Source organism: Mustelus asterias, chromosome 13 (assembly GCF_964213995.1).
Source record: "Mustelus asterias chromosome 13, sMusAst1.hap1.1, whole genome shotgun sequence".
NCBI lineage: Eukaryota > Metazoa > Chordata > Chondrichthyes > Carcharhiniformes > Triakidae > Mustelus > Mustelus asterias.
In genome coordinates, this window is record NC_135813.1 from 78514668 (window position 1) to 78533159 (window position 18492).

The 18492-nt window shown below is 44.3% G+C and overlaps 1 protein-coding gene across 2 annotated transcripts in view; it reads right to left on the reverse strand.

Annotated features, from left to right (window-relative positions):
* The window catches only part of LOC144502780 (huntingtin-interacting protein 1-related protein-like), a 180696-nt gene that overhangs the window by 106845 nt on the left and 55359 nt on the right, over positions 1-18492 (reverse strand). For both annotated transcript variants that reach the window (XM_078227047.1, XM_078227046.1), the window contains exons 2-4: positions 17367-17431; positions 15182-15323; positions 9247-9303 (exon numbers count right to left, since the gene is read on the reverse strand). In XM_078227047.1, coding sequence (XP_078083173.1) covers positions 9247-9303; positions 15182-15323; positions 17367-17431 — 264 coding nt within the window. The remainder of the gene's footprint in view (positions 1-9246; positions 9304-15181; positions 15324-17366; positions 17432-18492) is intronic.

An 18492-nucleotide genomic window follows, 5' to 3' on the forward strand; every position in this document is an offset into this window, starting at 1 on the left:
CAACTGCCCTCCGATGGCAATCAGGGATGGGCAATAAATGCTGGCCAGCCAGCGACGCCCATGTCCCACAAATGAATTTTTTTAAATATTGTGCGGTAAAGTGTGTTACTGGAAAAAAGAATCTTCTTTCCTATTATAAAATTGCTGCTGCATAACATGCTGGGTTGCACTTCATTCCGTTTCACTATAGTGGACAGATCTGATCAACTATACAATGCTTTACTTCCATAACCATTGAGTGAATTCATTCACAAATGGAATCATTTACAGACGCCACCAACACAGATGAGATAACCACCACTATAAAATGCCCTAAAAGTCTGGAAATCGATTCCAAGGGGTTAAAGAAGTCTCTTTAGCTCCCTATTGAACTTGAGATGTAAACATTCAAAGAAGGGAATACACAATTTGATTATTCACTGAATACAGTCAAAGAATAAACACAAGCAGAGCATGCTTAATTCATCCAAAACATGCTCAACCCCACAGCAAAATAAAACAAAACATTGATGAACATTTATGCTTTTTCTAAATACTTGATCCATTTGCTCTGACAGCTGGTCTCTCACCTTTATCTAACAATTCCTACAATATATTAGTCGATTGTCCGTGGTGATGGAGGTTAAAGGGTGGGAGATATTTGGGCATACAGATGTAGTTTAAACCCCATTTTAAAGTAATACATTCTAGCCTTATTTTTATGTTTTGCATTCTGCATTTCAATGTCCATAATTATAAGGAAATTTCCAATGTAAATTTGTCACATTGTTTCCTGTGGCATAAATTGCTGTGATAGTTTGAAAGTTGGCATCCTTGAATTTGTCCTGATGAGTGTCATTATAAATGTGGGTGTTGGATTTGATCATAAGAAACATTGACAGGAGGAGAAAACACACACAAAATAATTACAGGTAGATAAAAATGTACGCTAATTTACACAATTAGAAACACCTTTTGTATTAACTGCATGACAGCCACGATCTGATGATTGATTCCTCATTATTACATAGATAATGTTGCACTGCTGGGTCTCTTTGTAAACTTTGCATAGTTCCACATTTTTAAACTCCATACAGTTTACTCTGGACTTCACAGTACCAAGGACAAACTTTAACTCAGCGATGGACACAATTAAAAACTATTATATTCAGGGGGGCCAGAAAGTTACGGCCGTTCACACCGGTGGGATTTTCCCATCCCGCTCAGTGAACGGAGATTTGGCTGGCTGCCAAACTCTCCAACCCCGCTGCAGTAGGAGCGTGGCGTGAACGGTCACTAAGATCACATCCAGGGTTTCTTCGGGAGAGCTTACAGTTATTATTGACACTGGCTTTGCTGCGTAAGTCATCATGAGTGCTGGCTGACTCAGTGTAATTGTAGCTGATCGTAAGGGTGAGCAGAATGTCACAGCATTCCTGATGTGCACCCTCGTGGGCGTTGCCTCCAGATATTTTTTCCTTGGTGGCTGCTTCATTGGAGACTCAATTCCTATATATAGACTAACAGATGACCGAGAGTGTTGCTGGGTCTATTTGGCCCTGAAATAGAATTTAGCCACCATGTGAACAATGAAGGTTCATACACAAGCCCAGAAGCAATGAGGGGACACAGACATATTGATGTCTCAGCGTTAGCAGCCTTGGGCTGGGCCAAGAGGCTGTGGGCTCGAACCACATTTCAAATACTTAAACACAAAATCCAAGCTGACCGTTTACTGCAGTGCTGAGAGAGCGCTGCACTGTCAGAGATGCCGCCTTTCAAATAAGAGTTAAGTTGAGGCTACGTCTGTCTATCAGGCAGAGGTAGAAGATCTCATGACACTAATTCAAAGGGTTCGCCCAGTGTCCCGCCTAGATTTTATGACTCAAAACCTTCTGTTGTGTGTGGGACATGGTTGTGTGCAAATTAGTTGCTGCATATCCAACAGTGGCCCCACTTCCCAAAATACAGGAGCAACAAAGCCTTGGTGAGACCACATTCGGAGTATTATGTGCAGTTTTGGTCTCCTTATTTAAGGATAGAGGGGACAGTAAGAAGTCTCACAACACCGGGTTAAAGTCCAACAGGTTTATTTGGAATCACAAGCTTTCGGAGCGCTGCTCCTTCGTCACCTGATGAAGGAGCAGCGCTCTGAAAGCTCGTGATTCCAAATGAACCTGTCAGTCTTTAACCTGGTGTTGTGAGGCTTCTTACTGTGCCCACCCCAGCCCAATGCCGGCAACTCCACATCATGAATAGAGGGAGTGCAGTGAAGGTTCAGACTGATTCCTGGCAGGATTGTCGTATGAGGAAAGATTGGTTCACTGGGTCTGTATTCACTGGAATTTAGAAGAATGAGACGGGGATCTCATTGAAACGTATAAATTTCTGACAGGACTAGACAGACTGGATGCAGAGATGTTGTTTTCTCTGGCTGGGGACTATAGAACAAGGGGGTCACTGTTTTAGGATACGGGAGAGGCCACTTAGGTCTGAGATGGTGAGAAACGTCTTCACTCAGAGGGTGGTGAATCTGTGGAATTCTCTACCACAGGTGACTGTGGAGGCCACATCACTGAATAGACTTAGGATAGCAATAAATGGATGGATGGTATCAAGGGGCATTGGGAGAGAGACTGCTGGAGTATCCAGCTGGAGTAGACCAGGCTGCGTGTTTTCACTTTAGCTCATGCGGCCCAGGTTTCTTGGGGTGACACAGTGGTTAGCACTGCTGCCTCACAGCACCAGGGACCCGGGTTCGATTCCCGGCTTGGGTGACTGTCTGTGTGGAGTTTGCACATTCTCCCCATGTCTGCGTGGGTTTCCTCCGGGTGCTCCGGTTTCCTTCCACAGTCCGAAAATGTGCAGGTTAGGTTGATTGGCCATGCTAACCTGCTCTTTAGTGTTAGGGGGGATTAGTAGGGTAAATGTGTGGGGTTACGGGGATAGGGCCTGGGTGGGATTGTTGTCGGTGCAGGCTCGATGGGCCGAATGAGCTCCTTCTGCATTCTATGTCTCAAGAAATTCAGCAGGTAAAAGGTGGCAGTAAGGGCCTAATGCACGACTGAGTGACTTTACAGCAGTGCATGTGGGTCAGGGGGTGGCTCCCAAATGGCATCCAGTAAGTGTAACCCCCCACCCCCACCCCACAGCGATCTCACTTCCCAACCACTGCCTCCCCTCCCACACCCCAGAAAACAATATCCCGCTGGGATGTCAACCCCCCCCCCCAACCTCCCCCCCCACCCCCCCACCCCACCCCCACCAGCACCCCCCACCCCACCCCCCAGCACCCCCCCCCCACCTCCCACCTCCCCCCCACCCCCCCCCCACCTCCCACCCCCCCCCACCCCCCCCCCACCCCCCCCACCCCCCCCCCACCTCCCACCCCCCACCCCCCCCCCACCCCCCCACCCCCCCCCCCCACCTCCCCCCCCCCACCCCCCCCCCCACCCCCCCCCCCCCACCACTATATTCAAACCAACAGGAAACATGGAGAAAAAATGTAGAAGACATCCTGCAATTACCCTGCTGATCCCCCGTGTGTCAGAGAGATCAGCAGGGTAAATGTGGGTTACAGGAATAGGGCCCAGGTGGGATTGTGGTCGGTACAGACTCGATGGGCCAAGTGGCCTCCTTCTGTACCGTAGGGATTCTATGATTCTATGATTCATTCATGAGATGCTTTACAATAGAGATATAAATTAATCTGCCCAATTGTGATATCGCGAGACTAGTGGTAATGATATTCTGAGGTAATTCACAGTGAGAATTGTAAACTCCTAATCGTCAGATAATTGATAGCATTGTCAGTAGCAGTTTAATAGGGAAGGGAGTTTTCTAATTGTTTGTGTATTGAGGATGCACATTACTCTTGCTGCATTGGTTTGAAATTCTCCCATAAGGGACCGATATTAATATTAAGTTTAAGGCCTTATTGTGCAGTGGCATTGCTCCTGCAATCTGTATCTTTCTTGGGTTATTGGATATTTCTTTCCATTATTGAGGCAGTGGTATTCATGCTTTTTGGTTTATGCAGCTGGACTGGGTGACAATGTTGGAAGATTAGCTGCGTCGTATAGAGGAGAGCCTTGCAGGCCACGAAGGCCCCAGTTTCCCTCCACAGTTTGCTTTGGTAGGCGGTTTCAATCTGGATTGCTATAACGGTGGAACGATTGTCCCGAGCTAGCTAGGTAAATATTCAGAGTTCCCCATCTTGTTGATATCCAGTGGCTCGAATTGTAAAGTGAGGATCTGTTACTATTGACTGAAGAGTAGGATTGGGTGCAGAATCGGAATATCAGTTATGGGAATCACCACTCTAGTGACTGACTGGTGAACGAGTTATTACTCCTCCAGATACCATGCCTCATGAGGGCATTGACGACCATGAGCTCCCATTGGATTGGCCCAGGATTATGGCTTGGCAAAGAAAAGCAGTGGTTTGCTGTTGCCATCTGCAGTATGGCTGACCTCTCTCTGAAACTCCCCAACTCTTACCAACCTGCCATCAGGATTATTGGAAGGATTTACAGGCTGATAGTCAACCTGTTTGGCCACAGTAATGACCTCAACGAGGTCCATAAGGTTGGATCCTTGGGAGTATGAGCTCCCTGATTGAGGTAATGATTGCCTGCCCAATCAGGGTGCCCCACATATATATTTAAGTGTCAGGTCTACTAATACTCTGGATTCTGACTTTGAAGCACTCTTCGGAGTGGGGATAAGTTTGTAAGTAAAAGGAATCCGGTGAAGGTACACCAGCCTCTGAGGAGTTATTTCAGCCACATTATGAATGCATCTTCTGTGGCCATTATGTCCTGAAGTAGGACTTGAACCTGGAGCTTCAGGTCCAGAGGCAGGGACAGTACCGCTGTGCCACAGGACTGTGAAACCACAGCTCACTGATGACTCAGCACCTTCAGCAGAGCATGGGAGAACATTAGAATGTTGGAAGGTCAGACAATTCATTTAAAATGAGTTAGTCTGAAAATCACTTTATGTAGCTGCTTTTATATTGAATTTAAAGATTGCAGCACATTGATATTATAAATCACTTAGCGCATTTTAAATCTTGCCCATCTATAACTATATTTCCTTTATTACTATTGATCCAGGGACTCGGGCAAACACTATTCATCTGTGCCAAATGCAGGAGGGACTGCCAGTCTCGAACAGACCTCGACAGCCAAAACAGACAATATTCAACACAGAAGTGACATGTACCCGGGGCCCAGCGGGATCAAGGGATATTCGGGGAAGGGAGGATCAGGATATTGAATTTGATGATCAGCCATGATCAAAATGGGTGGTGGAGCAGGCTCGAAGGGCCAAATGGCCTACTCCTGCTCCTAATTGCTATGTCTCCCCAGATGGACTGATGCCATCACAGGGCCAAGCAGAGTAAGATATCTTTCACTTCAGCAAGCTCCTGTATTGAATGAAAGTTCTCCGATATAAGGCAATTGGATTCTGATGACTAAAATAAAAGCAAATTACTGCGGATGCTGGAATCTGAAACCAAAACAGAAAATGGCTTGGCAGCATCTGTAGGGAGAGATAAGAGCTGACGTTTCGAGTCCAGATGACCCTTTGTCAAAGCTGATGACTGTCGTAAAACTGAATGGCTGTGATATGGGATATTTGAACCAAATGAACAAAAAAACCAACCTGGCTCTGAATTTATCCAGTAAATAGCTGAATCAGGCTAAACAGGATGGTTCTGATTTGCAAGGAGTGTTAAGTTACCTGAACTCAGTTGGGTGTCATTGGAGATGCGACTATTGACCTGAACAATGCTGTATGAGCAGGAGAGGAATTGAAGACATCAGCCTGGGATCCTTGCTAGAACTGGGCAGATTGGGCTTGGTTCTCACACTCCAAGGATGGTTCACCTGGCAAACTTCACTATCAAAACTCCAGTATGAATAATAACCACTTTAACAAGGCTCGGAGAGAGAGTGGTCACACAGCAGCTGTGGAACTGTACCTCAGCAAAGGTGGAATGCCTTCAGGAAGCAGGGGAGCAAATTGGTGAGAAAATTTAAATAAAATGTTAACTTATGCCAGTGATAATGGATTTTAAGTAGCTTTTATACATTTTGGTTTCAGCCTTTAAACATACTTAGCAATTCTGAGAGGTGGAAAGAAGACTTCAGGAAGACATAGGATGGCAGAATGGGTAAACAGGCAGAAGATACAATTTATTGTGGATGTACGAGGTAATACATTTTGAGGTCAAGACAGAAGAAATGGGAGGATGGACAATGGGATTCATCCAAAAAGACGCTGAAGAGTTTGGATTAAAAAAGGCCCTCAGGATTCAAACACAAAGGACGAGATTCTCCAGCTTGCCAGCCGCGTGTTTCCCGCAGTGGGAGGTGGCGCGTTGTTTGCTAGCGGCGGGATTCTCTGGGGTCCCTCTGCTGTCAATGGGAATTCCCACTGACGTCACTTCACACCAGCGGAAAAAACTCGCAGGCGGGGGTGCGTTGCTGGTGGGTCAGGAGAATCTCGCCGGCATGAACGGCCGGAGAGCTCCAGCCAAAATTCCCCGAGACTGTAAGTGCAGGCAGATAAAACCATTTTAAAAAAGGCAAACAACATCTTGGGTTATATAAATGGGGAAAAGAGTAATAAAATAAAGTAACCAATTTATACAGAATGTTGACATATGTCACAAGATTGGTTGTGCAGTTTTGAATGCCCCAATTTAATTGGAGCATTCTGAAGAGATTCACCAGTATGATGTCCGGGATAGGAATCTAAAGTTAAGCAGGTAGACTTGGGATATTAGACTGATTCCCAGGATGAAGGGTTTGTCCTGTGAGGAATATTTGAATGGAATGATCCTATATTCTCTGGAGATTAGAAGCATGAGAGGTGATCACATTGAAACGTGCGAATCTGAGAGAGTGTCTAACAGGATAGATGTTGAGAGGCTGGTTCTGCTGGTTGGAGAATCCAGAACTGGGAGTCACAGTCTCAGGACAAGAGGTCAGCCATTTAGAATGAAGATGAGAAGAAATGTCTTCACTCGGAGATAACTGTGAATCTTTGGAATTCTCTGCCCCAAGATCTGTGGATGCTCAGTCATTGCGTATAATCAAAAATGAAATCAACAGATTTTTGGACACGAGTGAGTCAAGGGATATGGGGATTGGGTGGGGAAAATGCATTAAGGTAGAAGGTCAGCCATTTTCTTCTTGACTGGCAGAACAATCTTTGATGTACAAGAACCTTTTCGGGTAACCCCATCAGAAAGTTCTGTGGGAAGAACTTGAGAAACAAAATCTATTGAAAGGTGCCTTATAATAGATATGGATGAAGTGACCAGCATCTATTATAAGTTCAAATTGTGTCAAATGGACCAATGCATATTTACCACATCAGGAAGCCAAGCTCATGTCATTGCTTCCAGTAATTGTGGGTTGTGGTGTATCAGTTGACCTGATGTACGGGTGGATCCCATTTCTTCGGTGCCAAAATGCATGCTAAAGGCTATAACTTGAATTAGGCGATAGTCTCAATTTTTCAGCTCAGAACGGGATCTTTAGGGGTAAACTTGCCTTATAAATTGGTGCATGGCAAGCAGGCAAGAAGATGTGCATGGGATTTTAAGGTAATTCCACACAGAGTGGGCCATGAATGGCAATCGACAAGCAGAACATAGAATCATAGAATCCCTACAGTGCAGAAGGAGACCGTTCAGCCCATCGAGTCGGCACCGACCACAATCCCACCCAGGCCCTATTCCCGTAACCCCACCTATTTACCCTGTTAATCCCCCCTGACACTAGGGTTAATTTAGCATAGCCAATCCACCTAAGCCGCACACCTTTGGACTGTGAGAGGAAACTTGAGCACGCGGAGGAAACCCACGCAGACACGGGGGGAAAGTGCAAACTCCACACAGACAGTCACCCAAGGCCGGAATTGAACCCGGGTCCCTGGCACTGTGAGGTAATAGTGCTAACCACTGGGCCACCGTACCGCCCGATAGTTCACTTTTATAGTCAGTGTATAAGTCAACCCCCGCTTTTGGAAGAGCTTTTAGAAAGTCAATTTATACACCACAATCTATGGTACCATATATATATAAAAAACTGACTTTTGTGCACACTTCCTGTCAACTGCTGTCACTGTAAATTCCTACGCCCATTCAGGATAGAAAATGTCCAAACTTGTCAGGCTATAATTACACACGGCTCCCAATGAAAAATGCCTGTGCAAAACTTATCTTGCTGTAGCTGTACCCTACCCCACTGTCATCTCTGGGAGTAAGTGTACTTACAGCATGGAGAGATTACATACTCAATCTCCATTATAAACATAGATAGAGGAAAATATAATCATAGAATCACAGAACCCCTACAATGTAGAAAGAGGCCATTTGGCCCATTGAGTCTGCACCGCCAACAATCTCACCCAGGCCCTATCCCCGTAACCCCACATATTTACTCTGCTAGTCCCCCTGATACTAAGGGCCAATTGAGCATGGCCAATCAACCTAACCTGCACATCTATGGACTATGGGAGGAAACTGGGATACCCGGAGGAAACCCACGCAGACACGGGGAGAACATGCAAACTATAATGGAAATAGAAATTAGAATAGTGGTTAAATAGTTGTTAGCACTGCTGCCTCACAGCACCAGGGACCCGGGTTCGATTCCCGCTTGGGTCACTGTTTGTGTGGAGTTTGCATATTCTCCTTGTGTCTGCGTGGGTTTCCTCCGGGTGCTCTGGTTTCCTCCCACAGTCCAAAAGACTGGTTAGCTGCATTTGCCATGCTCAATTCTCCCTCAGTGTACCCGAACAGTGCTGGAGTGTGGCTACTAGGGGATTTTCACAGTAACTTCATTGCAGTGTTAATATAAGCTTACTTGTGGCACTAATAAATAAACTAAATTAAAAATAAGGACAGAATATAAGACTTGAAAATGAAAATCAAATTACACCTGAGCAGCCGGGTCCAATTATCATCTCCCTACAGCCTTACTTCATTTGCAGACTACACTTCATCTCCACATATATAATGCATCAGGGGATCTACTAGTAATACATTTAAAAAATTGAATCTCTGCACGCACTTTCCCTCTACTCAACGTATTAGCATATTCATTCAAACTTGCATTTCAACTTTCCTCATTGGACATTCTGATATACCCTGGAAACTGCAGATAAACTAAAGGAGAAAATAAAGTTAACAATTTCAGGCCTCATCCTTCTTCATTATAATCTCTCAATTTTCAAGACTCGACTTACCCATAAATTTCCCATTTCACGGATGTTACTTTTGTGCCTGGTGAAGTCGTGAAGAACCTAGAAAGAGGTAGAAGCAGGTTTTTGTGACATAGGCAATCATTTCCCTCAAAGATTTGAAACAGTAGGTATATCAGGTAAAACTAATCTCTTAGACACTGGTGGCATGGACAGAATATAGGGGAGGCGATGGCCTAGTGGTATTATCGCTAGCCTATTAATCCAGAAACCCAGCTAATGTTCTGGGGACCTGGGTTCGAATCCCGCCACGGCAGTTGGTGCAATCTGGATTCAATAAAAAAATATCTGGAATTAAGAATCTTAATCCGCGGCACGGTAGCACAGTGGTTAGCACTGCTGCTTCACAGCTCCAGGGTCCCGGGTTCGATTCCCGGCTTGGGTCACTGTCTGTGTGGAGTTTGCACATTCTCCTCGTGTCTGCGTGGGTTTCCTCCGGGTGCTCCGGTTTCCTCCCACAGTCCAAAAATGTGCGGGTTAGGTTGATTGGCCAGGTTAAAAAATTGCCCCTTAGAGTCCTGGGATGTGTAGGTTAGAGGGATTAGTGGGTAAAATGTGTGAGGGTGGGGCCTGGGTGGGATTGTGGTCGGTGCAGACTCGATGGGCCGAATGGCCTCCTTCTGCACTGTAGGGTTTCTATGTTTCTATTGATGATATTGTCGGAAAAACCCACTTGGCTCACTAATGTCCTTTGGGGAAGGAAATCTGCCATCCTTACTTGGTCTGGCTTGCATGTGACTTCAGAGCTACAGCAATGTGGTTGGCTTTGAACTGCCCTCGGAGAACTAGGGATGGGCAATAAATGCTGGCCAGCCAGCGATGCCCATGTCCCAGGAATGAATTTAAAAAACTGCTCTAATCAGTATATATTTACAAATTACAGTTACTTCAGTCTCAAGTTTACAATTTCCTGTCTCCCATATGATAGGCTTATGGTTTTTTGAATGGATTCAATGATTTATCTACAGACAAGGAGCAAGAGTCAGCCAATCGACCCATTGACCTTACTTCTCTGATAGTAACCTCAAACCTGCATCCCGCCTACCTCCGGTAACCTATCACCCCTCACTTACAAGAATCGATCTGCCCCTGCCTTAAAAATGTTCAAAGGTCCCGTTTCCACACCATTTTCAGGAAAGGAATTGCAAATTTCACACAGTCTATAAATTCAGTGACAGCATTTCTAGGCAGACTGCAAATATTAACAACCTTGAAACTGAACAAGGCTCGTCGTAGCAAACAATCAAATGTGTCGCCAATTTTGGAGCCTCCTTTAAATATCTTGCATCAACATTTTACAAAGAATGCCCTTATTTGTGTTCCAAACACAAAATGTTATACATTAGACAGGGAAACTTTACCTTAAAAGATGCCCTCTTGCCCTGAGTAACCACACAGGTGGGTTTACTGGAGCATTTTTTTTAAAGTGACCCTTGCATATTTCCACTATTAACACATTAAAAGTGCAGTAACTAGATTGCTTCCATAATTTATTCAGCGGCATGTTGTCATGATCCCTGTACAGATCAATAACCTTGAAAATAAATTCAAACTTACAAGATTTCATGTTTTAAGACTTTTACTGTAACAAACAGACTAAAAGCATCATTGACTGAACACTATTTTTGCAGGCAACTCATGCTTTAAACCACGCAACAGCACATTCCCCTTCTTACTTTTAACAAACCTGAAAAGCTCACTTCTTAAGTATACTGCTTTAGATTGTCCCTAAAGTGCTTTTTGGATTGTTCTGGACCTATTGCAAAGTGATTCTTAGCTCCCGAGGGTTTGCTTCTGTTGTTTTCTTTTCCCAGTGTGGAAACCTTTAGCCCCCAGAACTTTCTTTCACGGTGAGTGTTTTTCCTGGAGATTCTACCCTTAGCAAAAGTTTGGAAAATTTTCCAGTCTTGTTTCAAATCCTCATGAATTTGGTCTTTTCAATCCAAGTGTGATCGCCCACTCATATTCCTGTGCAGTGAACTATCAAGGCTTATCTTCACTAGCTGCTCCATTTCTTTCAGATTCTGGAAGACTGCCTGTGTCTGGGAGTTTCAGTGATATCTTAGAAACCCTTTCCCTTTCAAAGCCCACCCTCATGGCAAGATGAATGACATGGGCCTTGTATCCAGGCAGAAATGCTGGTTAGCTATCTGTGAGACCCCCAACTCTCTTTTATCTTGGAAGTAAATGGGCAGTTTAATGCATAACTGTTCACCACCTGACATTCTCAGCATCTTCCTGGGACTTTGGAGGCTAGCAGTCTAGTAGTCTAATGACTGTAAACACAGATGCTGCTGCCATTGTCTCCAAGTGAAAAAAACCTTATATCTTATTTCCAGCAAACAACTTGGGCCTCCCTTTAGTGTTTAACAGCCATGCCACCCAGACATTATCAGAAAGAACTCAGAGCAGGTCACATGATCTGCTTCATTTTGCGCCAAGTTAAAGATACAAACTGAAAACAAAACAATCCTATCCATCTGTAAGGACTTCAGTCAGGCTAATAAGGTTGGCCTTCTCGAGTATGAACTCCCTGATGAGTCCTAATCCCCCTTAATCACATTTTAATTTGATGTTTTAAGTTTCCTTTCCACTTTGTTTTTTGTTTCGGGCAGTTCCCCTCCCTTTGGGAGCTACCCCGTTTGAGTTGTCCCTAAGTTAATTTGATTTTGTTTATCTGGTTGGCATCAAAAGATGTCTCTGATGAGTCCTAATCGATGGTCCAATCAGGGAGCCTCATGCTCCCTATTTAAAGCAGGTGTGTCAGTCTCTCTACCTGCTGTAGCAGGAAGCAACAGGGAGGGAGAGTTCTTGTTATGTAAATATCCTTGTAAATAAAGAGTTATTTCACCAACGTTTTGTGACAATATAAATGTTTTATTATCACAGTGAGGCTCCAATAAAAGAATGTTCAGGAGGAAGCTTCAACCTCTGATCATCACATTAACCTTTTCCTTTAAAGTGTACAACATGACATCAGTCCTTGTCACAATGTTTTTAGCTTCTCTAATCCCTATTCTTGGGATCCAAGAAATGCCAACTTCCATGTGTATATGAGGCACAAGGATCAGCAGGAATGGGAATACCAAGCAGCTGCCACCAACAGCACACTATCAATATAAACACACCATGTGAAATACCTCCCCAAGAATCCCCTCTTCACCCCAAACCACATACTGCCGGCAGCCAAACAAACCTTCTCTCAGGGTAATTCATGCTGTGGTGCTGTTGAAGACCAGCCTTGCTTCACAATAACGCTACTGTCACAGAGCAGACATAGCTAAGAGGGGGGGTTTTCCTGGCCTTGTGGCGTAACCTCAGCAGACACTCCAGAGAATCGGGGCAAATAATCCATTTCATAGAATCATAGAATTTGTACAGTGCAAAGAGGCCATTCGGCCCATCGAGTCTGCACCAACTCTCTGACCCAGTATCTTATCCAATCCCTCTTCCCTGCTCTACCCCCGTAACCCCACACATTTATCATAGCTAATCCATCTAACCTACACAGCTTGGGCCACTAAGGAGCAGTTGTGCGTGGCCAATCCACCTAACCAACAGTTCCAAACTTTCCGTCAATCTCATGCCAAAGTTGTAACAAATGTAATCAGGAGAAGCCCATGTTACCTGGTCCTCCTGCTGTTGCCAGCACACTAAAACAGAATGAGGGATAACCTCTGGCCTCTGATGGAAGCTCGGAAGTGACCTTTCCCAAGAACAGGGTTCAACCTTACACCAGAATGAAGCAAAGAGGGAGATCCCACAGAGGAAAAAGCTCTCTCTGCATCTTTTTAAAGTCCCTTTAGTTTTGTACTAAATGCTAAACATGTGAAGTTTGAACACGTCATTAGTTTTAATGCCACCACAAGATAGACTTTTAAGCCTCCTTTAATTACCAACACCTTACTGTAAGGGAACATCACATGTGCAGTGGACAATGGGGAACCTGTGGATGTGGTGTATCTGGATTTCCAGAAGGCATTTGACAAGGTGCCGCACCAAAGACTGCTACATAAGATAAAGGTGCACAGTGTTCCGGGTAATGTATTAGCATGGATAGAGAATTGGTTAACTAACAGAAAGCAAAGAGTGGGGGTAAATGGGTGTTTTTCTGGTTGGCGATCAGTGACTAGTGGTGTGCCTCAGGGATCAGTGTTGGGACCGCAATTGTTTACGATTTACATAGATGATTTGGAGTTGGGGACCAAGTGTAGTGTGTCAAAATTCGCAGATGGCACTGAAATGGGTGGAAGAGCAAAGTGTGCAGAGGACGCTGAAAGTCTGCAAAGGGATATAGATAATCTAAGTGAGTGGGCGAGGATTTGGCAGATGGAGTATAATGTTGGTAAATGTGAGGTCATCCATTTTGGTAGGAATAACAGCAAAATGGACTATTATTTAAATGGTAAAAAATTGCAGCATGCTGTTGTGCAGAGGGACCTGGGTGTCCTCGTGCAGGAATCTCAAGGAGTTGGTTTGCAGGTGCAGCAGGTAATTAAGAAGGCAAATAGAATTTTGTCCTTCATCGCTAGAGGGATGAAGTTCAAAAACAGTGAGATTATGTTGCAGCTGTATAAGGTGCTGGTGAGGCCACACCTGGAGTACTGTGTACAGTTTTGGTCTCCTTACTTGAGAAAGGAGTTACTGGCACTGGAGGGGGTGCAGAGAAGATTCACTAGTTTGATTCCGGAGTTGAGAGGGTTGGCTTATCATAGAAATCATAGAATCATAGAAACCCTACAGTGCAGAAGGAGGCCATTTGGCCCATCGAGTCTGCACCGACCACAATCCCACCCAGGACCTACCCCCACATATTTACCCGCTAATCCCTCTAACCTACACATCTCAGGATTCTAAGGGGCAATTTTTAACCTGGCCAATCAACCTAACCCGCACATCTTTGGACTGTGGGAGGAAACCGGAGCACCCGGAGAAAACCCACGCAGACACGAGGAGAATGTGCAAACTCCACACAGACAGTGACCCGAGCCGGGAATCGAACCCGGGACCCTGGCGCTGTGAAGCAGCAGTGCTAACCACTGTGCTACCGTGCCACCCGAGGAGAGACTGAGTAGACTGGGGCTATACTCACTGGAATTCAGAAGAATGAGGGGAGATCTTATAGAAACATATAAGATTATGAAGAGAATAGATAAGATAGAAGCAGGGAAGTTGTTTCCACTGGCGGGTGAAACTAGAACTAGGGGGCATAGCCTCAAAATAAGGGGAAGCAGATTTAGGATTGAGTTGAGGAGGAACTTCTTCATACAAAGGATTGTGAATCTGTGGAATTCCCTGCCCAGTGAAGTAGTTGAGGCTACCTCATTGAATGTTTTTAAGGCAAGGATATTTTGAACAGTAAAGGAATTAAGGGTTATGGTGAGCGGGTGGGTAAGTGGAGCTGAGTCCACAAAAAGATCAGCCATGATCTTATTGAATGGCGGAGCAGGCTCGAGGGGACAGATGGCCTACTCCTGCTCCTAGTTCTTATGTTCTTATCTTCTTATGTAAACAAGTGTCGCTGGACCAGTTTAGGGCAGCGTTCCAAACAACTATAGAAACACAATGCAAACTTGGCCATCTGGTCAATAAGGAACACCCCCATCAGTAACAGATATATGGAAATCGATGCTCGTCAGCACACTTTCCCCGAATAGTAATAATTGGCTCAACATCTGCCTCCACTTTAAGGTAGGACAAAGATTCCCATCGAACCATATTGTTTTGTGTAATCCTTATTCCGCTTTCGATCTTAAAATTACACTCATGGGATCAGTAAATAAAAGTACATTTAATGCATTTAACGATACTGATATGTCAAGATATTAGAAAGTACTGTTAAAATGAATAATTTGACAGTCAGTGATTTGGACTAATCTTTTACAGAAGAACGTGTAGAATTAGGCAAATAGTGACTTACATTGGGATGTCCATCTCGGAGGACCTTGTGTAGGACATGGCAGAACTTCCAGCTCATGATGGAGCTGCTGGATAATGGAAGGCCAATGGCGTAGGACCAGAAAGTAAATGCTCCTTTCTCATGGTGTGTTCCCAATATAATTCATTCAAAGGAGTCAAGAAACATAGATGCAGTAGAAATTCAAAATGAGACAGCTAAACTATTTAAAATCAATATGCATTTGTCCCACATAATGAGTAAATCACCAATTCCAATTTAATCTCCAAAGGTCTTGGTGAGACAGCGAACAGCATTGAAAAAGATTTAGCAGAACATTCTTTTAGAAATAAATTAAAGTTAAAATAAACTCTCCCTCGGAGAGTAAAATTTATTTCAATCCACAAATCATAGAATTCCTACAGTGCAGAAGGAGGCCATTTGGCCCATCAAGTCTGCACCGACCCTCCGACAGATCATCCCACCCAGGCCCTATTCCTGTGACCCCATGTATATACCCCACTAATCCCCCTAACCTACACATCTTGAAACATTAAAGGGCAATTTAGCATGACCAAAAGACCTAACCTGCACATCTTTGGAGTGTGAGAGGAAACCAGAGCACCCAGAGGACACGGGGAGAATGTGCAGACTCCACACAGACAGTCGCCAAGGCAAGAATTGAACCCAGGTCCCTGGTGTTGTGAGGCAGCAGTGCTAACCACTGTGCTGCCCTATCAAAGCTGGGTATTTGCATCCCATTTATTCATCAGTCAGATACAGTAGTTTGAGATGGGAACCTTCAAGGAAGAGACACAATTAGAACCAGTTTAAGAAAACTTTACAGTAGCTTAATTTACTTGTAGCCTTGAGCATCCATTACTATTACAATTGTATCATACCTCATCCAAGCACGGCATGGAATGTTTTGTTTTGCTGGAAACAATCTTATTTGGGTGGAAACAGAGGGAAAACAGTGGCCTCGGAGGAAGGCCATTGGATTGCAAAGGCTCACAGCAGCTGTTGGAATTTAAATTCTACTAATTCTACAATTATAAAGCTAGTCTCAGTGATGGTGACCATGAAACGATCATCGACTGTTATAAAACCCCATCTGCCTCACTAATGTCCTTCAGGGAAGGAAATCTGCCGTCCTTACTGGTCTGGCCTACATGTGACTCCAGAGCCACAGCAACGTGTTTGACTCTTAACTGCCCTCTGAAATGGCCCTCGCAAACCACTCAGTTCAAGGGACAATTAGGGATGTGCAATAAATGTTGGTCTCCTCAGCAATGCCCACAGCCCATGAAAGAATGAAGAAAAAAATACTTGGGCTATGAACTGACTTCCTTATCAATTATCATGATAATTGTGGTTTCGTGCAAGAGAGGGAAAAACAAACAGGATCTAACTTGCCTTCTAATGGAAGATCTAGTTAAATGACAATCATGTGGTCAAAACTGGCATTTAATTTTTGCTAGTACAGGTGGGGAATCTCTAAGGAGCCATACATGTCTAATCATTCCTTGATCATTTTCATTCCCTTTGCATTCTCTCCTCAGCTTGACATGCATTACATTGTGTGCACAGTTACAAGTGAATAAAGAACAGATAAAACATGCGGATTTGTATCGAAGCAACCATATGTGAGCAAGTAGAAAAATAGAGAGAGAGTACTTTGAAAACTTAGGACAAATCCCCATGCGAGTGCAAGAATGGGAGCAGGAGATTCAGTTTATTGCACATTGCCTTTCACTTCAAGGAACTGTGTTCAAACACAAGGTAGACAGATTGGATGAAAGGCTCCCTTCTTTGCCAGCTTTATGGTAGTTCCCATCCAGTGACTAATGGTCATTAATCCACAGTACAGCATTATCAACAAGTTGCCGCTAATCAGATGTCTGGTATGGGAAATGGAAACATCACATTGGTGCAGTGGTGAGGGGTTCCAGGCATATTGTTGATGCACGATGGGAGGGAGATTCACTCTTCATCTCTTACCTACATCTGATAAGCTGACAGGTAGCCAAAGGGAAGAACAAAGTTTGAATTCCCAAGTTGACATATCCCACATTTGGTGACTGACACAATTGACCGATGAGTAGAGTGACCATGGCAAGTCACTTCAAACTTTGCTAAACAGAGTGATAGAATGAACTTCACCTTCAGATATTGATTGGAATCCAGGAATTGTTTAATATAAAGGATACTGCGTGCGTGTTTTTCTTTGACGGGTACCTCCTGGCTGTTAATAGCTTTGCTGATGCTGGCAGCCTGAAAGAGAAAAGAAAACAGCCGTCAGCCAGGTCAAAACGCTGGCATCAGCAACATTCAGATAGGTTGAAGCTATGGGAACAGGATGAAGCTGCTTTTCAGATGAAACTTGAACAGAGTTTCTTCGACTCACTCTTACACAGTCACTGTAACGCTACCAAAGGCAGCACAGACCCACCATATTCAGCAATGGTAAACGGGGCGGAGCGGGGAGGGGTGTGGGGAACCTCAATTTCAACCAATCTCAAGACCAGGAATTGCTGTGGGAATCCAAACAGTGCAAAAAATAGAGATGCTTCAGTTTGCTCAGCACAGAATCCTTGTAGTGCAGAAAGGGGCCATTTGGCCCATCGAATCTGTACCGATCACAATCCTTCCCAGGCTCTATCCCCATATCCCACTTAATTACCTTGCTAACCCCCTGACACTAGGGTTAATTTAGCATGTAAATCCATCTAACCCGCACATCTTTGGACTGTGGGAGGAAACCGGAGCACCTGAAGGAAACCCAAGCAGACACGGGGAGAATGTGCAAACTTCACACGGACAGAGATCCGAGGCTGGAATTGAATCTGGGACACTGGTGTTGTGAGGCAGCAGTGCTAACCACTGTGCTGCCCCGTGATCGCATGCATGTGATTTGTCTAATAGTGGCACAGTGGTTAGCACTGTGCACTTACAATCCAAAAAACAAGTACCTTTTGACATCCATTAGGAGGTGCAATATTGAACACTAAATAATTAATTTCATTATTACTAAAATGAACTGGCTTTTTAAAAATTACACAGGTTAGTCATTGACAAGTACTTCAGGATGGGTTTTGCATTTCCTGGAAGATCCTGGAGACTAGTAGGCCTGTTCTTCAAGTGGCTTCATAAAATGTAAATAAAATCCCATTCCCAACCCTGAAAAGTGATCTTCTTCAATCTTCATTCCCTTTCCTAAAGCTTCTCTTTGCTTTGAGTTTGGGTCATGCACAACTTTCAGACCACATGATCCTCTTCAGGCATACTACAAACTCTCACTTTGAGTGGTGTAGGAAAAGATTTCCAATTCAGTT